The sequence below is a fragment of the Perognathus longimembris genome, chromosome 1, assembly GCF_023159225.1.
Source record: "Perognathus longimembris pacificus isolate PPM17 chromosome 1, ASM2315922v1, whole genome shotgun sequence".
Taxonomy (NCBI): domain Eukaryota; kingdom Metazoa; phylum Chordata; class Mammalia; order Rodentia; family Heteromyidae; genus Perognathus; species Perognathus longimembris.
The window spans coordinates 134,040,491-134,065,002 of NC_063161.1; the positions used below are offsets into that span (position 1 = coordinate 134,040,491).

General features: G+C 47.2%; 1 protein-coding gene across 2 annotated transcripts in view; it reads left to right on the forward strand.

Annotated features, from left to right (window-relative positions):
• Col15a1 (collagen type XV alpha 1 chain) overlaps positions 1 to 24,512 on the forward strand; it is a 90,067-nt gene that overhangs the window by 59,908 nt on the left and 5,647 nt on the right. For both annotated transcript variants that reach the window (XM_048337968.1, XM_048337972.1), the window contains exons 21-37: positions 2,312 to 2,347; positions 4,421 to 4,483; positions 6,681 to 6,749; positions 6,853 to 6,888; positions 10,443 to 10,496; positions 10,592 to 10,651; positions 12,247 to 12,315; positions 12,439 to 12,480; positions 14,308 to 14,353; positions 16,620 to 16,700; positions 17,123 to 17,172; positions 17,620 to 17,688; positions 19,273 to 19,417; positions 20,959 to 21,023; positions 22,600 to 22,728; positions 22,841 to 22,900; positions 23,532 to 23,588. In XM_048337968.1, the coding sequence (XP_048193925.1) occupies positions 2,312 to 2,347; positions 4,421 to 4,483; positions 6,681 to 6,749; positions 6,853 to 6,888; positions 10,443 to 10,496; positions 10,592 to 10,651; positions 12,247 to 12,315; positions 12,439 to 12,480; positions 14,308 to 14,353; positions 16,620 to 16,700; positions 17,123 to 17,172; positions 17,620 to 17,688; positions 19,273 to 19,417; positions 20,959 to 21,023; positions 22,600 to 22,728; positions 22,841 to 22,900; positions 23,532 to 23,588 (1,131 nt within the window). The remainder of the gene's footprint in view (positions 1 to 2,311; positions 2,348 to 4,420; positions 4,484 to 6,680; positions 6,750 to 6,852; positions 6,889 to 10,442; positions 10,497 to 10,591; positions 10,652 to 12,246; positions 12,316 to 12,438; positions 12,481 to 14,307; positions 14,354 to 16,619; positions 16,701 to 17,122; positions 17,173 to 17,619; positions 17,689 to 19,272; positions 19,418 to 20,958; positions 21,024 to 22,599; positions 22,729 to 22,840; positions 22,901 to 23,531; positions 23,589 to 24,512) is intronic.

Sequence of the window (24,512 nt, forward strand, 5' to 3'; positions counted from 1 at the left end):
AGCTAGGGATAGTGCTCAGGCCCTAAGTCCAAGCCCCAGGACTGGCAAAAAAAAGGGGGGGGGAGTAGAAGGAAGAAGAAGAAGAGGAAGAGGAAGGAGGAGGAAGAGGAGGAGGAGGAGGAGGAGGAGGAGGAGGAGGAGGAGGAGGAGGAGGAGGAGGAGGAGGAGGAGGAATGTGTTTAACAATTGGGCACTGGTGGCTCATGCCTGTAATCCCAGCTACTCAGGAGGCTGAGATCTGAGGACTGCAGTTCAAAGCCAGCCCAGGCAGAAAAGTCCATGAGACTCTTATTACCAATTAGACACCAAAAAGGAAAAAGAAAGTCAGAAATGGATCTGGGGCTCAAGTGGTAGAGTGCTATCCTTGAGTGAAAAAGCACAGCAAGAATGCCAGGCCTTGCACCAAAAAAAAAAAGAAAAAGAAAGAAAGAAAAGAAAAGTAGAAAGAAAGAAGGAAAAGAAAAAAAGAGATGACTTGTGAGACTTCTGGACTGCTTTTATCTGCATTATCTCATTTCACAGAACAGGAAGAGCCTAGAGGGACCTGTCATTGTGCTAATGGGGACACTGTCCCATGAGGAGGGACTGTGACTTGCGTCAGTCTCCCTAGCTCGCTTTAGAGATGGAATGAACACACCAGAAGTCACATCACTTCTGTAGGTCCACAGAGCTGGTTCATGGTACCCCAGGACCTCAGAGGAAGGGAACATGTATACTTAAACCCCTATTCCATGTTCTGGGAGCTGGGGAGAGAAAACCACTCTGGCCTTAGGAGCCTTGGGGCCTTAGCCCCATCTCTACTGCATACCACACTTGAGTCTCTGGTTCTCTCCTCTGCACCTTGCTGAGTTTGGGGCATCTAATAAGAAGTGAACTCGCTTGTCACACTGGGGCACCCTGCAGTCACTGTGGAGCCAGAGGCCTCCACTGCTGTGCAGTGCAGAAGCCCACAGGGCAGATCCTTAAGAGACTGGCTCAGCACCCCCAGCCACCCACATCTTGTGGAAAATCTGCAGCACCTGCAAGATTCTCACTCATATCTTGGAGGCTTCTCTGCCCCTGGGTTTCTTTTAGTGCAAAGCCATGTCTGTGGGTTGTCTTACTGTCTTCTGTGCTATATCTCTCCATGGACTTCCCTTCCCTCATTTCTGAAACATCCAAAAAAAAAAATGCCAGTGATCAAAACCTAAGACAAACCAGCTAACAACCAAAAGCCCCTTCATAAGGGCCTTTGATTTCCCCCAGACCACTGGAGATTTAGGATGTTAGGGAGGTTGATGTTAATGTAGGACACAGGCAACTTGAGACTAAAGAGTGGGCATCTCTGTGCCCCTGGTCCCAGGCCCTGTCTTCCTGCATCACTGTGTCTCACCCTCCTCTCTTCCCTACTTCCTTCCCACTGTTGTCCTGTTCTTGATTAACTCTGGGGCCTCTTCATCCCTGGTCTGGATAAGCCTTTACCCACTTGGTGGTGGGTTCGCCTAAGGGGGGCCATTCCATCACTTCTTCGCATGCTATGTATATCCAGTGTGACAAGAAACGTCTCTTTCTAGTTTTCTCTCTCTCTTCCTCTCTCTGTCTGTCTCCTGCCACATGAACACACACACACACACACACACACACACACACACACACGAATACACACAATGAACAAATATATTTTGTTCTAGTAATGTACAAACTTCCCATGTGCCAGGTCCTTTAAAATACTGGTTCTAGCTGGGTGAGGTGGCCCACATCTGAAATCCCACCATTTGAAAGGCTGAGACAGAGGAATTTCAAGCTCAAGGCCAGCCCAAGTCTCATAGCAAGATCTTGTCAAAAAAAAACAAAACCCAAATAAAACAAACAAAAAAGACAGCAACAACAAAAACCCAAAAGTAGGATGATCCTTTAAAATTCTCCCTTCTTCCGAGGGAAATAGCTAAGCCTCACCAGCATGCACCCATGTCTACCCTTGGCCACCAGTGTCGCCCTGAGCCCCTTCTCAGAATTTATTTATCCTTATCATTGCCCCCAGAGATTTCAAGCACTAAATGGTTTCATGGAGGAGGAAGCTCCAATCAAATGTGGAGTTCAGGCTTAGGGAGCAGAACTGGCCTCTGGGGGCCTGATTGCAGTTTCTGCCTCTGGTGTTAACTGGCTTTCTGACTCTGTGAAGGCGGTGCCCTCACAGGCCCCTGCATCTGCACTGCAGAGTGAAACATGAGCCCAGCGGCATGGAAATGGGCTCAGGCTTTTGACACTTGTGGGAGGGGAGCTGGCCCCTGAGGCCCCAGGATCCCATGACTTTGTCTTTGATGTGTTACAGGGGCCCGATGGTTTGCCTGGGCTGCCAGGATTTCCGGTAAGTAGCACAGAGGCCCTAACCCCAAGTCCCCCTCCCTATTCGAATGATCTATGAAAATAGTTCTTTCAGGGTCTGGTCTTATGTCTCTGGACCCTGGGGCTCAACTTACCAGGAATGAGAATGAATGAGTCAAGCATTCAAGTAAACAAAGTCTATACAGATAAAGTCCCTAGAGGGAAAGGTGGTAGTGTTGAAACCGGTGTGGGGTGGGAAGAGGAGGGAACCTTGGAAGAGAAGTCTAATAATGAATGGTCTGTCTGGCTATCTTGGGCTTTTTCACTATGGATAGTGAAAATGTGTGTCTGCTTAGAAAGTGATTGGTGTTGTCTAAAATTTTGTGCCTTTGCCTGTACCCTGCCTAATCACTTCAAGACCCTGAGGCTCTAAAAGGCTTAATGTCCCCAGTGGACCCACTATTACATTGATCAAACATTAATACTAGGAACGTGTTCTCAATGGCTAAACTGTGTTTTGTTATACTTTTCTGGGCATCATATATACACCATAAACTAGATGACACTAAAGATACATTTTTTTCAACATTAAAAAATAGAAATCGGTGTGGGACATGATATAACCTGCTGGGTAAAAGAAGAGGCCCCACCTCTGAATGGCAGCTCCATCGTGGCTGCTCCAAACTCCACAGCATATTCTAAAACACACCTTCCTCCACATGAGTAGTCATTGCATGTATTAGTAGTACTGGAAGTAGCTGTCACTTGAGCTATGCCCCAGCCCTTTTGTTTGTATTTGATTTTGAGATCATTTACTTTTCTTGAGCTCTCTTGAAACTCGCACTTCTGCCTCCCAAGTAGTTGGGATTACAGGTGTGTGCCACCATGCTTAGCTTGGTTCTATGTTTCAAAAGAGCTGAAGCTCCTTGGAATAGGCTCTGTACCACTGTAGGGAGTACAGGAGAGCTGAAGAGGCAGAATCTAAGCCACCAGCCCCACTAAGGGAAGATCCATTTGGCATATTGACTGGGCTATCATTTAAGACTTTACTTCAAAAAAGAGAAAGACTATACAAGGCCCCGAGTTTGATCCTCAGCACCATTAAAAAGAAGAAGAAGAAGAAGACAACTGTATTGCTATTGCTAAGCAATAATAACAAGCATGTGTATATCACTACTGTGGTAGAGAACTCATCTTTCACCTAAAGGACAAGGCAGGGCTTGTGAACATTACAGTGACAGCTGAAATGCCACTCCTCTTGAGTCATGGCCCAGACTTTGAGTGGCTGGAGTTGAGAAGTAGCCACCTCTGGCTGAGTATGTGAATTTGGGCTCTGCAGAGGTGATGGGAAACCCTGCTAGCAGGGCATGAGCTCCGATGCAGCAGTGAGGAGACTCCAAGGGGAGTCCCCTCCCACTAGCATGGTGAGGGAGCTGAGTGCTGGATCGCTTCTCATAGGTAGTAGGGAGCCAGAGAAGGATGGAGTCATAGAAGGTGGATGCCAGGAAAGTCAAGCTGAAGGATGGCTTACGTAAGCCACGCCTTAGGCTCAGCTAACAGGCCATTTCAGCAGCTTCCACCCTGCTGAAAGAAACCAAGATTCAAAGAAACCTCTGAGGGGTCACGGCTGCTTTCTTACCATCAGACTCCAGTTCCTGGGCCCCTTAAATTTAAACAGATATTGTGACCAGGTGCCAGTAGCTCACCACATCTGTCATCCTAGCTACTCTGGAGGCTGAGATCTGAAGATCATGGCTGAAAGCCAGCACAGGCAGAAAGGACCATGAAACTCTTATATTCAATGGACCACCAAAAAGCTGGAAGTGGAGCTGTGACTCAAGTGGTAGAGCATCAGCTTTGAGCTCAGGGATAGCACCCAGGTGCTGAGTTCAAGACCCTGTACTGGCACATATGCATGCACGTGTGTGTGTGTGTGTATGTTTGCATACACACACACACACACACACACACACACACACACGATGTCGTGACTAGCCATGATTCCTATACAGCTGGGGAATAACATGTTCTATTTTTCTTTCTGACAAACAAAAGTGCTTTTCTTTTGATTGGTTAAAACATTAACAACACAATACACACCAACAATTCCTTCCAGGGCCCTAGAGGACCAAAAGGGGATACTGGCGTGCCGGGATTTCCAGGACTGAAAGGAGAACAGGTGAGATGTCTTGGGAATCTGGATGGGCTCATATATCTGGCTTTTCTAACCATTTCCAATGGGCTGAGCATGTCTGCTGCAATTCTGCTTCTTTGTGATACAGTTTTTAAGACCATAAAGGTAGTTTATTTCAATTACCTAGCTCAGTGATACTTAATATTTATACCAACTTGCAGCCATCACCATTAGCAAATTCTAGAATGTTTCTATCCTGTCCAAGATCAACTCTCATGCCTAGTGACTGTCCACACTGCTACTGTTAACTTCCACAATCTCTGGGCTCCTTCCTGGTAAAGATGAAGTGGATTTCACCCTAACCAGGGAAGGACATGTAACTTAATACTCCTCTGAATGCTGTTCTTCCATGTACTATGTGTTGTCTAACCATCTATTGGGCATCCTCCTTCAAATGTGAGCTCCCTGGGAACAGACTTCTCTATAGCTCTGATACTAGCACGGGGACACAGATAGCACCCCAAATGCATGCCCTATGGAAGAGTGTAGCACTAATGAATAAAACAAATGGCCAAATATAGTTTGGGGAACATTCTAAGCTCAAGTCTTGGTGCCAGATGTTTGAACTCAATATTTAGCCTGCAGATAACTTTCTGAGGACTTCCGTGGCACAGAGCTGGCCTCCATACCTTCCACACTGGCCTCTCAGAGGAGGGGGAGAGTGACAGCCATAAACAGGTTACAAAGACTCTGGATGGGATTCATTTATTCATCTATCCACTCCTGTCTGCATCCCTCTTTCAGCCACAGATCCCCAGGGCTGCCTGAGGTTTCCTGTGCTGGTTCAGGACATGGAAATAAGACAGGAAGGGCAATTGGGAAAAAAGATGACAGACAATATGTGCTCAGCTGTGCTTGGAAACTGCTCTGAGTGGAGAGAGTCTATGGTTGGGGTGAAGGAAGGAGTGCCTTTGAAAGAAGTGAGATTTAGCATTTTCTCCTTCCTTCTCTACCATTCCATTCTGCCTCTAAGGGACAAGAAAAGGTTCATGTCTTTTGGCCCAGTTTTCATGTGGTAGAGGGCTCAGCGTTCTGGGCAAAGGTTTAGGGATGCATGGAGAAGGCACCTTGGGTACTTTCACCTCCTTGACCTGCAGAGAAGGGATGGGGTTGAGTCGACTCTGGCTTAGGAGAACGGGGTCAAGTGGATCTGAAGGGACTAAAATGTCCCCTTGGCCCCTTGCTACTTTGGAAGACTGAACCACCTCCCAAGTATCTCCTCTCCAGCCATTGTAATGAATATGCTTCCTTTGCCTCTAATGCGTTTGTGCTTGCTTCTTCTTGCTGCTGTCGTGGTCAGGACTGTGTTTCTTCATCAATTGGTAAGATATTAATGTCAGCTATGGGCTTCAGGGGTTGGAGAGAGAAGGCTGCTCTGCTCATTGGTGTCCCATTAGGCTGCTTATAACCCTGTTGAAATGTGTCTTCTGTGTGGTCCAGCCCAGCTCCTGGCAGCTAGCACTAATGTCTCTGAGGGATGTTGAGGGTTTCTTCATCTGATCTTGTCCTCTGGACCTATGTCTAGTTGGGAACCTCCTGAGATCACTCATGGCTCAGCTGATGACAGCATTTGGGGGCACAATCCTGACAACTTGCTCCCAATCCCCTCTTTTGCCAACATCCAGGATAACTTTGTCTGACCACATACATGTTTGCGTGGGAACATGGAGTTTGAAGGCAAAGTTGCATACAGAGACACGAGGCTCCTCTGTTGCTAGAACCTTCTAATGCTTATACTTTCATCTCTTCCCCAGTTTTCAGGTGTATTGACAAGAGGAAGGATTCTTGAGGGAGAACACATGTTAAGTCAAGGTGACAGGAAAGCAAGGCGTCAAATACCTTAGGAGCCAGCCAGAGGTCCCTGGAGGGGTGTCATATGGCAAGTGGCAGTCAGGACCATGCTGAGAGTAGGGGGCACAGATCTGTCCTGGGAAGGAATCCTGGAGGGTATAGAAGACCACACCCGAGCCTTAAGACAGTGACTTCGACAGTACGTGGAGGGAAGAGCTCATCCCACAGGCAGCTTTAGCAGAACTCTAGCAGGAGGCCATGCTGGAGCAGTGGGGCTGGAGGAGCACCATGAAGGCAGGAGAGCAATGAGCAAGCATGGCAGGATGGCAAGATCATACTGATGAGACAAGAGGAGGAAGCCTGACTTCATCAAAGGTCTTCTGCATTGCAGGGTGAGAAGGGAGAGCCAGGCACCATCTTGACAGGGGACATTCCTTTGGAAAGAATGAAGGGGCAAAAGGTAATTATGTCACTGGGCCTTGATGCCATACATCTTCTTGGCTCCCCAAATTTGTCACCAACAGAGTTCTTCTAGGTGCTAAGTATCTATCTTTCTGTTTTAGGGTGAACCTGGAGTGCCCGGAGCCCTGGGGCCAATGGTAAGTCAGAACATCTCTCTACTAGGTCTGGATTGGAGTTTGGAGCATTTACCATACTTTGGCCTAGTTAGATTTAGTGTCCTAATTAATTGTGGAAGCACAATGGATGTGTGTGTGTGTGTGTGTGTGTGTGTGTGTGTGTGTGTTAGGGTAGGATAGACAAATTAGTTACATAAAAATCTCAAGGATTCGCAGGCATGGTGGTACACATAGGTGATACACATATGTGAAAAAAATCCAGTAGTTGTACACAGCGGCAGCTGTGTTCTCACTTTTGTCCAGTCCACTGTGGCTATTTGTTGTTGGGCCTCGCCCCTCTGAGCAGTGACTCAGAGACCCAGGTACATCCATAGAGTAACATGGCTGTCCTGTGGGTTGAAGATCACACTGGTATCTTCCAGCTGGAGGCTGAAGTTGGGAGGGGGCGAGGCTAAAGAAGAAAATGAACATCACTTCTAGCACATTCCACAGGCACGAACTCAGGCTCCTGGGGCCTTGGACATGCAGTGAATCTATGTGTCCAGTACAGAGGGGATTTGGATGGGGTTGAGCCCAGAAGACAATAGCATGCTGCTTTCTACTGAGGGCTGCCAACTGCAGAGAACCCCTCAGTGGGAGCTCTCGAAGCCCTCTCCTGGCTTGTGGCTTTGGGTCTTGATCTGCTGATCACCTGCTGTAAAGCTTTGAGTCTGCCCTTCCCTCTCTGGGTGTCTGCACACCCATCTGCACCCATCTGGGACCAGAACTAGACAGTGCTGTAGGCTCTTCTGACCTTGCTGTTCTAGAATTCTATAATACATATAGACTTCTGGAATGTTTTCCTATGTATTCTTTCCCCCATGATGAACCCTAAACTTCTGCCATACATTCTTTCTCCCGAGTGAAGAAAGTTCAGGTAGAACATCACTGTGAAGCAGATACTGTGTGAGACTTGACAAGCATCCTTTCACCTTCCTGACCCCTAGATGTGAACATCAGAGCCCTTGCTTATAGACTAGGCAATGGAACCCCCAAAACTTCAAAGAATCTGTCTACTGCCACATCACATTACTAGGAGGGGGAGATTGTGGCTAGTAGTCACACTGTATATCCAGACTCTTCCTCCCTGTACCCCAAAGGGCCTCCAAGAAACAAAATGCCCTTGGTTCCTAAAACATTGTGGGTTACAGAATTATTTGAGTGGTCTGTTTTGTTGAAGCTGGACACCTCCCCCCATGGCTGAGGGAAGAGAATCAAATGTTTGTGAACCAAGGAAACATAGGTCTTTGGTGAATAGCCTAACATCTCAAAGGTACATCCTCTAAAAGACCTGCTGAGTGAGGCCTTTGGTCCCTGCAGCCAGGCAGAATGGACACCCTGGAGGGGGTAGCTGTAAAGTTAAAGGCATGCTGAAAGCCTCATTCCTAAATGATTAAGCACACATTAACCTCCAATACTGTGGGAAATACTGACAGCCGTGGGGGCCAGCAGGTGGCTGCAGATGGCCACAGCAGTTATCCCACAGAAGGCCAGCTAGCACACAGCCCACCAAACATAGTAGGGGCACCTTTTAATTTGCATCAAGTTGCCATGTGGGCTAGCTGTCGACTTAGTGACGAGCATAGCATACAACTCCTTTGTAGCTGCTCCAGATATAAACCATGGACCATCATCACCCAGGTCACTGGAGAGCTCGTTAGAAGTGCAGTTCCTGGAAGTGGCACTGTGGCTCAAAGTGGCAGAGTGCCTAGCTGATCATCATGAACCAGATATGACAAAGACACCTGCACATCCATGTTCACTGCCGCATAACAGCCAAGATATGGAAACAGCCCAGATCTCCCGCAATAGATGAGTGAACCCAAAACATGTGGTACCTATATACAATGGAATTTTTACACAGCCATTAGAAAGAATAAACTAATGTCATTTCCAGGGAAATGGATGGAACTAGAACAAATCATGTTAAGTGAGGTAAGCCAAGATCAGAGAGACAAATAGCACATGTTCTCTCTTATACGTAGAAGTTAGATCTAAAACGCACTGGGATATGACAAATTACACAGGGTTGTAGATATTCACATACAGTGAGACTGAAGGATATTCTTAGGAGAGATCACAAAGGTGCAATGCCTAAGCATCTCTTCATATTTATATGAAATAATATACATACTCAAAGAACTTCAAAGATATGGAAACAAAAAGCTTTAAAAACTTTTTTCTTGTTCCGATGTGTCTGTATTCTTTACCTTATATATACAGTGTATTCACATTCATATCTGTGGATGGGTCGGGGGGAAGGCACAGAACTCAAGGAAAAAAGGTGAGAAAGTGCAGCAATGGCGCACACCAGACCTCGAAGATAGCAAACTATACACTTCATGAGTGGAGATGGGAGGGAGGGAATGGGAGAGACTGAGGGAACAGATGACACTGTACGAAAGGAAATGTCCTCATTGCCTGACATATGTAAATTGTTATTATAAAGGTGATGTACAGAGAGGTTACAGTTACATAAGTCAGCTACTGAGTACATTTCCTTTTGGACAATGTCTCTCCTTCCCTGGCTCTCTCCCAGTTTTCCCTCCCATCCTCACCCACAAGTCGTATAGTGCATTTTCAACACAGTGTCTAGTGAGTACCACGGCTGCCTTTGTTCACCCTTCCTCCCTCCATTTCTGTTCCATTCCCCCCCCCCTTGCCCTCTCAAAGACAGATAAACAAACAAGACAAAGAGAATATAAAATAAAAACAGCGACAAAGAAGAAACTTCTTTTTTCCATTTCCTGCAGTTTGTCTGAGAAGTTTATGTACAAATCCTGTTTCAGTGCAGCCCTTATTTTCCATCTTTCAAGGCATGGCTAATTGTTTTACAAGAAGAAGGGGCTTGGAGGGACCCAGGCTGACACCTGGCATTTCTTTGGGAGATGAGGCAGGCCTAACTATAGGAGTGGAAGGCACAGACTAGAGATAGCATGTGCTCTGGAAAGAGGTACATCATTGTAGCTCATGGGCTTTGTAGGCTAAGTCGTCTATATCCAAACACCAAAGGCATGTTAACACCCACAGGAGCTTGGAACATGGCAGTGGCTCAAGAAAGTAGAGAATGAATAACTGAGTACTGAGTAAGACCCAGGGGTCAGGAGCCTAGCTAGAGGACAGGACTGGTCCTCAGGACATTTAGGGACAGGAACCCAGTCTTGGTTATAATACAGTTCTGGCTGCATTATTCAGAATGGAGGATGTAGAGAACCCTGGAACATAGGATATAGGGCAAAGCTCCAGGTTTTGAGCCAGTTTGGGCACATGGCTACCTGGAAGCTGAGCCCCTGAGCTGTTAGTTTGCCATCTAAGGAGTTGGATCCAGGGTCTGGGATAAAGGGTGCGTGCAGAAAAGTAAGGTATTCTAAGCAGTTGAACGAGTGCTTCTAGCCGAAAAGGAGAGTCAGGAGAAACGGAGACAGATGGGCAGCCCACAAAAGATCAAGACAGACAGACAGCCCACAAATGATCAAACACCCCCGTTCCTCTAGAGTATGGGTTGTTTTCTAGTCTGGTGTTTGTTTCGCTTCTAGGGTCCCAAAGGACCACCAGGACACAAAGGAGAATTTGGCTTCCCTGGAAGACCTGTGAGTATCAGTGCTCTGTGGACTGGATGTAAGGGGACATAGGCCAGGTAGGCCTGTGGGCAGGGTCTTACTAAAGTGTCTCCTGTGCGTCTCAGGGCCGTCCAGGATTGAATGGCCTCAAAGGTGCCAAAGGAGATAGAGGAGTCATCAGTCCGGTGAGTACAAACAACCACTGCCCCTGCCCTGTATTACCTGAGGGGCAGAACCCAGGCTGAGGAGTCCAGACCAGCGAGAGCTGTGCTCAGTGAGTGGGGTTTGCAGACTGCATGTTCAAGACTTTTTGTCTCTCCCTCCACTGCCATTGACAAAGGATCCTGGTATTGAGCCCTGCCCCCTGCTGGCCCTCAGGGGAGTCCCCAGTACCTAGAGCACCTTAGCAATCTTCAGCCTCCTCCTTCACACTGTAGATACAGAGCTGGAGAAGGGATCTGGATGTGCTCTGGAGATGCAGTTCCAAATCCAGGGCTTGAGGGGGCATATCCCATCCTTCTCTGCTGCACACAGTCCCAGGGATTGCCCCTCACTAAGGGGTCCATCAGTGCCTGCAGGTGAACCTCGAAGGTGGTCTGTCAGCAACTCAGGAAGACCTCACTAGACAGCACATGCTGGGGCATCAGCAGGGTCTAGGATCCAGGAAAAAAGGAAGCTGGTATTTATTGAGCAACTACTGTGGACCAGACATTGTACAACCTGCTTGTCCAGGACAGTTACTCAAGTACTTCTGGTGATGACTGGCTATCCCAGGAGATACTCTGTGGGGGCCTTGTTTGACACTGCTGAACCCAGGGCCTACAGGAGTGAAGGCCACTGCTGAAGGCCCTCTAGCTCTTCAGCAGTATTAAGCATTAGTCAAACCACTGCCACTTTTGTATGCAACACACTTTGCACATCCAGAAATTGAGAAATACAGTTGTCCTAAAGCATTAGGTCTGATTCACAGCCACTGGATGGTCAATGAATGCCTTCACAAAGAGCTTATGCATGGCAACCTTGGCTCTCCTGCTGTAAGAGAGGGGTAAAAAAAACTGTAGGGTGCCGGAGTCAGTGGCTCACATCTGGAATCCTAGCTACTCAGGGGGATGAGATCTGAGGATTGCCATTCAATGCCAGCTCTTAGGCAGGAAAGTCCATGAGACTCTTTAACTAGAAAAAAAAAAGCCAGAAGTAGAGCTGTGGATCAAGTATTACAGCAAAAAAGTACAGACTCAAGCAAAAAAGCTGAGGGACAGCACCCAAACCCTAATTTTAAGCCCCAGAATTCACACACACACACACTCACGCACAAGCGTTCTGTAAGGTTAAAACCAGGCTGGCCTGGCCTTGAAAATGACTTCTAAGTTTGACATTTCTAAGCTAAGTTTAGACTTCTAAGTTTGCATTTCTGAGGCTCTTCCCTGGGCACCTCCATGCCAGAGACATTCTGGTAGCAGATAGGCCAGTATCATCTGTGTACTCTGGGAGTCATTATCTGGGTTTGCTGTTGAGGTGCTGTGTGGCCTTGAGTGGGGTGCTTTCCCTCTCTGAGTCTTATTATCTGCATGTGTCTATCAGGGACAGTCCTTGCTCTGCTGTCTCCCCCATGGAGACAAAGTGTGGTCAGAGATATACAAGTGTCTTGGGGTCAAAAGCTTCCGAGAGCCTTCCCTTCCCTGCTCTGCACCAAGAGCTTGGAGGAAGTGTCCAGTAGCTGTTCCTGTCTTCCCTTCTTGTCCCCCCAACCTAGCTATGGCTTTTCTTTTTTTCCCTTCAGGGCCCACCTGGTCCCCCAGGCCCTCCAGGTCCCCCTGGGTCCCCAGGAGCGGTGGTTAACATCAAAGGTGTAAGTTGGGATGGGAGAGGGGGTCTTCGGGGGGAAGGGCTGTGCACTGGGCACGGGGCTGGCCTGAGCTGGAGCTGAGGGTTCCTAGCAGCCTCATGGCTCCTCACGTTCTATTTCCCACAGGCTGTTTTCCCAGTTCCTGTCCGGCCACACTGCAAAATGCCTGTAAGTAACACAAGTCCCAATCTGTGCCTTAAAAAGCAGGCTTTGAACAGACAGTGGCTCAGGAAAAGATGAGACTCTGCCCTGGGCCTTTCTTATCCCTGGATGTCCTCTTGAGACTCCGCCATCTCCCACATGCAGTCACCCTGAGGTGACAGACCATGGCTCTGGAACACTGGGTCATCAGGTGCTCCTGTTGGCTTCTTTTAATATGGTCCATACAGCAGTGTCTTTGGCAAGTGTGACCATCTTAGGCTCATGCAGGAGGAGCATAAACTTAGATCAAATAGAGCCCAAAAGAACACAGATGGAAAAAGAAACAGCGTCAACCTGTAGCCACTGCCTACCCCCATGCTCTGTCCTGAGTCATGGAACCATGCACCGTCACTCATTTATGGAACAAATATTTGTTGAGTACTTAACTCAATGCCAAGGACTCAGCTTGGCCCATGGCGTCGCAGTAAACTAGAAGGTGTGGTCACTGCTCTCTGGAGTTTGCAAATGACAATTCAGAAATAGGCTTCGATGTGGGGTCCTCCTCACTGGATGAAATGATGAAGCTGGGTTCAGAGGCTCAGACATGATACAGTGCTTTCCCTTGCCATCCGTCTCTGTCTGACCTTTGAGGCAGAAGCTTTGTCTAAAAGGCAGAGGATCCACCAGTACGAGATAGAAGGGGACTATGGGCCTGTGTGTTTATACCAATGACTCAAACAGAGGTCTGCAGTGTGGGTACTGGGAGACCCTCTTGAGAAGCCTTTGCAGCGCCTCCTTAGGTAGAAGGAGAGAACACAGCCTGCTAGGCAGTGGGCTGGCCCTGAGACCCACCTTCTGTGAGTGCCAGAGGGCCACCCCAAACTTACATGACTGCAGGCTTCAGACGGATCACGCCTGGGACAGCAGCAAGCATGCTGCTGCCCCGGTCCACAATTGCATGACTGATACTTGGCCCTTTGCTTGGCCCTTTGCGGTTAGTCATAGCCTTTGGGGGTCATAAGGAAGCCAAAGATGGGCTCAGAGGACTTTTTAGTGAGTGTTTCCACAAGCACCTTCTAATTTTAGCCTTTCTGACACCACAACAACTGGCAGCTCACCTCCTACAGTGAAGGAGCTTAGAATCACTGCAACCTGCCTCCTCAACTTAGAAATAAATGTGGGTTGTTTATCTCTCCCTCCACCCCTGAAGATTCCCTTGACTCTACCTGCCATCTTCTCATAGTGGACCCCGAGGAACTTGCAACCCCTCCTACTCATAAATGTAGAGTGCTTTGAATCACCTGGGGCAAAAGGTGATGGTAGACTATTAAATGCTAGGTAGCAGGTGGCACTTGTGTCATCAGGTAAGGGAAAGACCTGGGAAGGAATATTATCAAAAAACATCAAGTACTTGAGAGACCCACAGAACCTAATGGATTGTGCATAATAACCCCTCCTATCTAATGATAAACCTCCCCCGCCACCAATCATCAGTACTATTAGCACCTATCCCTTAACTACCCACAATAGCAAAGCTGACAGCTGGTCCAACTTCAGGACTGCTAGGACACTTGGTCTCACACATGAGTCAATCAATCCTAATTGATAAGGAGACCCAAAATGCTTATCACTAACCAAACCAACACTGCCACATATGTTGGCCAAAAGCCTTGGCCTTCCCCTTTTTCTGGGTCAGTAGGTCTCTGTTCTGTCTACCCCAGGGATAGGTACCAGATGGGCCTCCCAACTGGAGGCCGGCGATGTGTGTGTGTTGAGGGCTGAGACCATGGCCACCTATGTGTGCAAATGTCAGGGCAGGACTTCTGGCATATGACCTGGCCTTTTTCTTTCCAGGTGGATGCCACTCATCCTGGGGATCCAGAGCTCATCACCTTCCATGGTATATACTACTTTCTTCACTGTGTCATTCTCTGGGACCTTCCTGACTTAATGTCTGTGAAGAAGATGATGTTTATGTGTCTAGTGCTGCACTGGTGATGGGGTCAGGAAGGCCTGAGGGGTCAGATAGGAGGGGTGGCAACTGAGCCCAGGTGTGCCTCAGGCATGATTTGGTCACACATCTGTCAGTTCTGCACATCTTGGCTGTTCCTGTCTCCCAACAGCAGCCAATACTCCTTGTGTTGTTAACCTGTTCACAAGACCTTCACTGATGCCAGACACATGAACTCTATGCTGTTCCTGCCTCCTTGGCTCTTAGGATCTGTTAGATGAAAGTAACTATTGAAAGCAATTAGAGCACAATATACTAAGAGGGGAGGAAAAGAAGAGCTGTGAGAACACATGAGCCCTTGGCCTGAGCGGTGAGTTAGCTAGCAGCATGAGCCTCTCCTGAGAGCTCATTAGAAATGTGCAACCCCAGGGCAGGGGATGGAGCTCAGAGGTCCAGTGTTTACCAAGCTCCATCCCCAGGCCTGAAGGGAGAATTGGACAGGGTGGGCTGGATTCCGTGGTATACCTGTAATCTTAGCTCTTAGAAGGCTGAAGGAGGAGGATCAACCAGGGCTATGTAGCAAGGTCCTGTCATAACTAACTGAATAAATGAGTAAGTTCCCCTCTAGCTAAGGTCTCAGGAGGGTCAATGCATGCTATGGAAGCCAAGTCCACAGCCCAGCAGGCCAGACCCCAAGTCTCAGACAGATCTCCCCAGCACTAGTGGGATCTGAAAAGATGTGTTTACAGCTCCCTGCTCGCCCCTAGTAAGAGCCATCATGCTTTTGACGTGTACACCATTCCCCAATGCTTGGGAAACCCAAACACAAGTCTTCTCTCCATTCGAGAGGTTTATTGATGGTGCCTCTTAGAGATTAGGAGATCAGGTCCTAAACTTAGGACTTCAGGCCTAAACCTGCCCAATCACAGACTACCTCTCCCAAGATGAGTCATGTGCACAGGAAATTGCCAAGTACACTGCAGGTGGGGCAGCAGGCAGGCAGGAGGTCATTCATAAATGCCAGTGTGTTCCTGGTTATGTGTAGGGGCTTCTTTAGGCACATCAGAGGGACATGGGCCAAGAGGTGGGCGGGCTCGTGGATGAATAGCCACTCTGGTCCTCCTGTGCCCTCCTTGCCCTCCCACTCTTTTGATTAAGAAGCCCATGCCTGACCACTTACAACTTAAACAAAAAATATTCTTAATCCCTCCAGTACTTTAGCTCAGCTCTGCCACCTTCACCTGTCATACAGTGGTCACTTGTCCATGTCTGGCCCCTTGATTTCTCTGGCATTTTTATGGCCAAGTCCAGATTTTATTCAAAGTCAGTGTTCAGATCCAATGCAAGATTTTGCTGTCCCTTGCAGCCAGGTGGACCTTGGTGGAGGTAGGGGAGGATCTGCTCTGCTTCCTCAAATCCCTGCTTGTTCCTTAGCCTAGAGGGCTCTCCTGGGAGGAAGAAGGAAAGGCGAATAGTCATCCTCCTGCTTATTTGGGGGTGTGGTTACTGTTCACTGTTTCATCTGTCCCCACTAGCTATGGTCTCAGTTAGGGTCCATTCATCTCTGGTCTATCCCACCCATCCAAGGGTAAGAAGTTCATCCCATCCCTTCTCAAATGCTGCTCTCCAAAGGTGCCCTGGTACTGCTTCCCCATTCAGAGCAGTGGAGAAGGAGGGGCTGGAAGCAGTTCCACAGGAGCCGTGCTCCTTGATGTTTCTGAGGGCAGGTGCAGGTGTAGTTGATGTTCAGTCTACCAACTCTGTAATTGGGGTGAGTCTCAGCACCCTTAGGAATTGGTGTAGCCACTCCTGGGAGATTCCTCTGCTCCTCACCCCACCAGACTGCACAGGCCTAGATAACCTGAGACTGGAAGAGGCAGATGTGAGAACTGGTGTTGAGCCTCAGTCCACATTCACAGAAGTGGCTCAGGGAGAGTTCACAGCAGCCTCTGCTGAGCTCTCTACCACAGCTCCTCTGTAGTACTGTGAGTTGTTTCTGTCTCCCCAGCTGCATCCAGATGTGCAAGGTCAGAAAATGGGTCTGAGGCTTCAACCTCTGGCCTCCCCATCTTTTAGTAAAGCATTTTATACCTTCTGATTACTCCGTGGGCTTTATTTGTCTGAGTCAACTTTGCTAAAGGGGTTCAGTAGTCTCAGAAAAGTTTTGTATCAAATAAGATGCTTTTCCAGTAATTTTTTTTCCTTAAATGTGCAGGTGTTAAAGGAGAAAAAGGATCCTGGGGTATCCCTGGCTCGAAGGGAGAGAAAGGGGACCAAGGAGTTCAAGGACCTCCAGGTAGTCTTGCTCTTTTCCTAGGTTTTGCCTTTGCTTTTTTAGTCCTGAGAAAGGCTGTAGAGTTGTGATATGACTGATTAGTCACGGTATGACTAATTCTGTGACTCTGACCACAAACTACTCTGAATGATAGTGAGACTTACTGCTGGGCTTGGAACAGTGTCCAGAGAGACTAGAATGTCTAATTAATTGTTATGCTTTTATGCAAAACGAGACCCCAAGAGGACCAAGGACTTTGTCTAGGGTCTGGGGTGCTGAGCCTGGACTAGGACTGTATCACCAAGTCCAGTACCCTAACCTATTAACTAAGTCAACACAGGGGTGCTTCTACTAGGAAAGAGCCCTGGCTACCAACTTTTCTATTTTTGTTTTGAGACTCCTGAAGTTATGATTATGAATTTTATGAAACATTTCTTCTTCAGGTCCTCCAGTTGATCCAACTTACCTGAGGCATTTTCTGAACAGTTTGCGGGTAAGAATTCTCTCCTAAACATGTGACCAATGATCTCAGTCCATTTCCCATTGCTATATTGTACCTGAGGTAATTTACACAGTGTAGAGGTTTGTTCAGCTCACAGTTCTGCAGCTGAGAGGTCAAGGGCCCCATCTAGTGATGGCTTTCTTGCAGATGGTGACTCTGCAGGTGTTGTGAAACATCACATGATGAGACAGAAGGAGGCCAGAAACAGTTCCTCTTAGAACAAAACGATTCCCTAAGAATCCCATTATTCATCCATGAAGAATTCCAGAGCCATCAATCCAGAGCTTTCATACATGATTTTGAGAATTAAGCTTCCAACATAGGGGGTTTGAGGTATACATTCAAACTAGAGGAGCCTGTGCATCCAATTTCTTGGGTTTATGTTGGGAAGACTTCATCCCCAGTCTTCCTGAAATACCCTTATGTACTCTGTTCCAGGAGGAGAATGGAGACAGGGGCAACTTTGCAACTGGGCCTCCAGGTCTGCCAGGAAACCCAGGCTTGATCGTAAGTAATGACCTCGCCGGGCTAAGCTCTACCTCCTTCCGTGTAGAGATCCTGGGCCTATCTGCCCCTTCCGTGTGGTCCCCTATCCCTCTCACGCATATCCTCTGGCCAGAAGGAATTACAGTGGGAGCGAAGGCAACGTGCAGCCTCGGTCAGCGTGTGGTTGCGAGAATACCCTACCCCCTCCCTATACTTGCCAAGGAAGACAGGGGCGCGTGGATTCTCGGAGAAGCTTCAATGAGCGTTCTGTTTATTCAAGGGAGGGGCTAACAGACTTGTAACAGTAGTGATGAGCGAAGGGGAGGGACTGACCAGATGTTAACGATAGGCTAATGAGTATGTCCATCATGATAATGTTACGGAACTTCCTCTATGGGCAGAGACCACAGCCCCCCAAGGTCTCCAGAGCCATTAGGAGACATGTGCTCGCAGCCGGGAGGCGGGGGCTGGTTTGGCTTCTCTTCCAGAAGAACCCGGAAGGAGGTGGGATGGGCCAGCAGCCAGCCACCCCAGGTCTTAAAGTCATAGCCATCCCCTACAGACCTCTCTAGGTCATTTTCTCCATTTCCCTGAGGCAGTTAGAGAACCAAGGGTCAAATTATAGTACAAGCTGGAGGAAAGAATAGGACTGGGCCCACTATCCCCATTTCTTGTTGATGGATGGGAAGGTTGACTGAGTCCCATGAAGGGAAAATAGTTTGCCCAGGCTATAAGCAGTAACTCTCAGTACTAAGCACACTGTCTTATTCCTGTACATTATGGGAAATTTGCTCCAATGCAAAATGCTACAATGAAGACAGAATGGAAAGTGTGGGTGATATTTCTAGAAAGGCTAGTTCTGAATTTTTACTTATTTTTATTTTTTAATGCTGCCAGTGGATCTTGAATTCAAGGCCTGGCTGCTATCCCTGAACTTTTTCACTCAAGGCTAGCACTCTACCATTTGAGCCACAGCTCCACCTCTGGCTTTTTTTTTTTTTCTGGTTAATTGGAGATAAGAATCTCATGGACTTTCCTTCCAGGACTGATTTTTTACCTGGTTTCTCAGATCTCAGCCTTCTGAGTAACTAGGATTATAAGCTTTGGTCATTGGTGCCCTGCTCTTCTGAATTTTTAACTAAAGATGAAGCTGTTTGACAGACTTGATTTTCTAAGGAGGAGGAAGGTTTTCCAGGCCATGAAAGAAATGTCAAAGCTTTGTCCCCAACAAGAACATGACCATGTTACTGACCTCATGGACCAGTTCTGAGTTTTGATCTCAGAGCTCCCTATAAGGGGAGAACGAGGCTTCTGCTTCTCATGTGCCCCTAACTTGCATTGTGATTGGGGGACATGTCCTTTCCCCGGTGGAAGCACCCTTTCGCTGTGAAGCACGAAAACTAGACTCATGATCTCCCAGAGCCTTTGGAGTCCATGGCTCTGGGGACTCTCTCGTCTAACTATGCAATGGCTGGGCAAATGCATTGGAGGGCAATGACAGCAGCAGCTAGATGTCACTCACTTCCAATGCATGTCCTCATGAAGGACTAGGCAAGACTTCTAGCCATGAATGATTCTTTTGTTACTGCCTGCTTGCCTTGACAGGGTCAGAAAGGAGAGGCTGTTGTCGGGCCCCAAGGACCTCCAGGGACTCCTGGCCTTCCCGGACCACCTGGCTTTGGAAGACCTGGTGCCCCTGGACCACCGGGACCTCCTGGGCCACCAGGACCTCCAGCTATCCTGGGCTCAGGTTGGTACTGTGAAGGGTGCCCTCATTCATGCCACCCCAATGCTTGGGCTCAGACAACATCTGCACAGCATGTAAAAACCATACTGTGTAATAGAGGGCTGTTTCCTGGATGGGGCCATCTTTTTCCTTTTCTTTTTTAAAAAAAAATTGAGGGCTGGGGATATAGCCTAGTGGCAAGAGTGCCTGCCTCGGATACACGAGGCCCTAGGTTCGATTCCCCAGCACCACATATACAGAAAACGGCCAGAAGCGGCGCTGTGGCTCAAGTGGCGGAGTGCTAGCCTTGAGCAGGAAGAAGCCAGGGACAGTGCTCAGGCCCTGAGTCCAAGGCCCAGGACTGGCCAAAAAAAAAAAAAAAATTTGAGATACAGTTCACACATCATAAAATTCACCCATTTAAAGTGTACAACTCGGTAATATTCACAAGGTCACCCAGCCATCACCACTGGCTAATTGTAGAGCATTTTTATCACACCAAAAGAAAATTTTATATCAATTAGCAGTTACTTCTCCCCACCTCTCCCCTAAGATCTTGTCTATTTGGGATAGGAATAAAAATGGAATCAGACAACAGCTGACCTTTTGTATTTGGCTTCTTTTACCTTGCATAAGGAGCCCAGAGTTTATTCATGTTGTAATGTATATCTGTAGTTTACTCCTTTTTATGGCCAAATAATATGCCATTGTATAGGTAATCTGTTTAAGAACCTTCGAGTTACCTCCATTTTTCAGTTTTCAGTTATTGGGTCCTATTTTGTTTTTAAATACTGGGCTTAGAACTCAGGGCCTTGCACCTTTGTTTGGCTTGTTTGTTTTCCTGGCACTCTACCATTCCAGTCTCACATTGGGCACAGTGATTCTTCAAAAGCTAAGAGCAACCTGGTGCCAGTGGCTCACACCTATAATCCTAACTACTCAGCAAGCTGAGATCTGTGGTTCATGGTTTGAAGCCAGCCAGGGCAGGAACACTCATGAAAACGACCTGAACAAGGAAATAACTGTTTACATCTCACACAGATTCAGGGAACTTGCAAATGTGCTGTGTCCTCAAGACCGAACAGCTGAGGATTGCCGGGTGCTTTGGTTGTGCCTCCTGACTCCAAAGCCAGGACTCGTGTCATTGTACCACTCAAGCCGCCCCCACAGTCTGGTCCCATTTCTTCCTCTTTCGTAGCCCTCTTCCTCTCTTCCTCTGTCAAGTGGTCACATGCTGTCTCCTGGGTGAAGTAAGTTGTATGAGTCAGAATATTTTTGGATGCAAGAGACAGAAAAGTCAAATTCAATGGGCTTTACTGAAAAGGATAGATTCACTTTAAAGCTGAAAAAGACCTGATCAACCACGAAGAGCCAATCAAAGCAGCCTTTAGTCTCATGCTGGGTCCAGAGCTCTAAGGATGCAGGTGCAGGGCTGGGACAGCCTGCATCCCTGGCGTGGGCTGGCCCTGAGGTGAGCATTCCTCTCCTCACAGAGGGTCAGCTGACACTGAAGATGTTTTGTATGGAGCGTGTTGTATAACTTCTCTTTTCTGCTTTTGTTTAAGCTGTGGCCCTTCCAGGCCCGCCCGGCCCTCCAGGACAACCAGGGCTTCCTGGACCCCGAAACTTGGTCAGTATCTTTATCAATGTAGTTAATGCACCGTTCCACTTAAGATGGATTTACAGAAAACTTAGGCTAGAATGTTTAAGGGCTAGCATCTCTGTTTTGGAAGTAGGAATCTATGAGGATAGGACTGGCACAACTCCACCAACAGAAGATGGTAATTTGTCATCTATTCACCTGGCTAAGTAAAAAGAAGACAAAATAATTGACATTGAAGAAGTTTACTCCACAAATCTATCATTAATGATTTTTAGTAAGAACCAACAGTATTTTATGAAAACAATAAGCACAAGTATGTAGAGTACCAGGGTGGTATGTGGGCTGGTCAGTCAGGTTTACTTTGGGTCATTCTGCTTTCTCTATTCTGCCAAAGGATGTCCGTGCTGCTTCATAATGCATTGGAGTAGAGTATAGTCAGAGTTTATTGTAATGCACAGAAGATGAACAAGCACTTCACAAGGATCTCAGGAGTCCTAGGCATGCTCTGTGATCTTTCCTGGATTTTTATCATCTTTTGCAATTTTTCAGACAGCAAAACTGTAGGCCTTACTTTCTTCTATCATATATCTAATTATATTTTATATTGTATCTATATTGTAAAAACGGAAATGTAAGTGTAATTTCTACTTGTTGGCATTTATTTTGCTTGTTTTCTGGGCCTCTTTCTCTTCTTTCTTTCTTTCTTTTTTTATTTCTCTCTCTCTTTCTTTCTTTCTCTCTCCCCTTCCTTCCTTCCTTCGTTCCTTCGTTCCTTCGTTCCTTCGTTCCTTCCTTCCTTCCTTCCTTCCTTTCTTCCTCCCTCCCTCCCTCCCTCCCTCCCTCCCTTTCTTCCTTAGACATGATCTAATTGTGTAGCCTATGCTAGCCTCAAACTGGTGATCTTTCTGCCTTTAGCTCCTCTTGAGTGCTGGGATTATAGGTATGTCTCACCATATCTGGCTGTGCTTGCATTTCTTACCCCTAAATAAAAACCAGCTTAAAACTTGTTAAAGAGCAACATAAAATGATACCATTTTACCAATGTTAATGCCAGTAAGCAGCATAAAAAATAGGGAGGAGGGGCTGGGATTGTGGCTTAGCAGTAAAGTGCTTGCCTAGCATGCATGAAGCCCTGGATTTGATTCCTCAGCACCACATAAACAGAAAAAGCCAGAAGTAGCTCTGTGGCTCAAGTGGTAGAGTGCTAGCCTTGAGCAAAAAAGAAGCCAGGGACAGTGCTCAGGCCCTGAGTTCAAGTCCCAGAACTGGCAAAAATAAAAATAAAAATAGGGAGGATGCAAAACTCACCAGCTATTTTGCTAAACCAAAAATTAAGAAAGACAACTCTGTTTTCTTTGTACTCACATAACCTTATCTTTTGGGTTTTAATTTATTTGTGATGATTCAGGTTTGTGTTTTGAAGCAACATATGCATTTGTCTCATGAAAAAGACTGCTCTTCTGTGATCAGTGAAGCTATAGGTCTCTGTATTGCACAATAAGCAGTGGAGAGCACGGCTCCTATTTGACTTTGTGAAAGGGGGCTGGTCGATCAAAATGGTGCCTGTCCTGCCAGTAAATGCAGATTTAAAATGCCTTTCCAGATCTCAGCATTTGCCAACATGGATGACATGCTGCAGACAGCACATTTGGTCATAGAAGGAACCTTTGTCTACCTGAGGGACAGCTCTGAGGTTTTTGTTCGTGTCAGAGATGGTTGGAAAAAGTTACAGGTAATTCAAATTTTTTTAATGAATACCCCTCCAAATCACCCTTGAACAATCATCACCTGCTGGTGTACCTGCCATTTCACTGCCACGTGTTCAATGTCTTCGTTTCTCACAGCTGGGAGAGCTGATTCCCGTTGCTGTCCACAGCCACCCACCACCTGCGCTTTCCAGCAACGTGAGTAGTTTCCCTGCCATGCCTCCGGTCCCTTCCTTTTGTCAGTGCTTCCTGATCCCTCTGACAGCCAGCCTCAGTCTTCCTACTTGTGAAATCCTCCATCAGCACAAGCATTCTGGGAGAACCCTTTCGTTTTTGACATCCTCTGCCTTGTAAGAACATAGCAACTTGCTGGGTGCCGGTAGCTCACATCTGTAATCCTAGCATCTCCAGAGGCTGAGATCAGAGCATCATGGTTCAAAGCCAGCCCAGTCAGACAAATCTGGGACTCTTAACCCAACAACATGCCAAAAGTAGAAGCATGATTCAGTGCGACTGTCCTACTGTCCCCTTCCTTTTGCAAATGGCAGAAATGAGGCTTCCCAGAGGGTACCTGCTCTATTACGTGAACATGTCAGCAGTGAAGCATGCCTTCTGCTCTTTGGCTTGACTCTTTCAAAGGTCTTGAGAAAGTCCCCTCCTTTCCTCAGAATGACCGTGGAACCCTCAGAGTTGAGGAGTCCCAGTTAAAGACAATACCAAATCATTGAAAGCTTTTAACCCAGGAAACACTGAACTCGCGCTTCACTGTCCTCTGAATTCCAGATGGAATGCATAGTCACATGGTTTCTTCTTCTCTTTTGTCTCACAGCCCTATCAGCCCCTGCCTCCGGTGAGCCCTATAAGTGCCAATTATGAAAGACCCGCTGTAAGTACAATTTGTGTAATTCTTCTGCAAACACCAAATGCACGTCTCCATGTGCTAGTAGACCCTGTGTTTAGTTCCTCGTCCTGCTCTCAAGATGCTCACACACTAGTGAGGGCGTCATGAACCATTACAAGACAGGGCACAACACATTAGGATGAGGCAAACCCAAAATGTTGGTGTTATGAGGAAGTCAAGGAAGTCTGCCCAGAGGAGGTGATCTCTGAACTAAAACCTAACAGACAGCTGGGCTCAAGAGTGAACCAAGTGAGGAAAGACTAGGAATTCTAGGCACAGGAAAGATGGACCAGAGGGAAGCAAGGGGACATACTGTGCATGCCTACCATTCCAATAATTACAGTACAGCCAGAGGAGTCCAATTTAAGGTAGAGAAGGGGAAAGGCTTGGATACAGAGGTTGGCAAAGGCAAGATCTAGTCATCAAACCATCTGTAAACCAACATAATGACTTTGACCAATTCCTGTGAACACCAGGGAGCTGTGGAGAGGCTTAATGCAGGAAATTATTTCAGAAATTTCCCTGGTGACAAGGTCAATGCAAGTAAGTTAGAGAAGCCAGAAACAAAAGCCCAAAGATCAGTGAGGTGGCTCCTGAATTATCTGAACTAGGGTCACAGCAGTGACCATGTTGAATAGGGCCAACTAGAGAGATAAGAAGGAAATAGGAGAGACCCAGGTGTGGTTGTGAGGATGAGAGATGAGGAGTGATGTCCAGATCTCTGCTTGGGTAACCTGGGGGTGTCCTGGGTTCCTTCCCAAGAACCACTGACTACTGTTGACCCTAACAATTCTCACGCCATTCCTCTGCTAGCTTAAACAAAGATCTTGTTCAAATCACTATGGAAACTCTATGGAACTCAACTACAGAAGCAGAAACACAGACCTGGGGTCTCTTTTCTCACTCTTC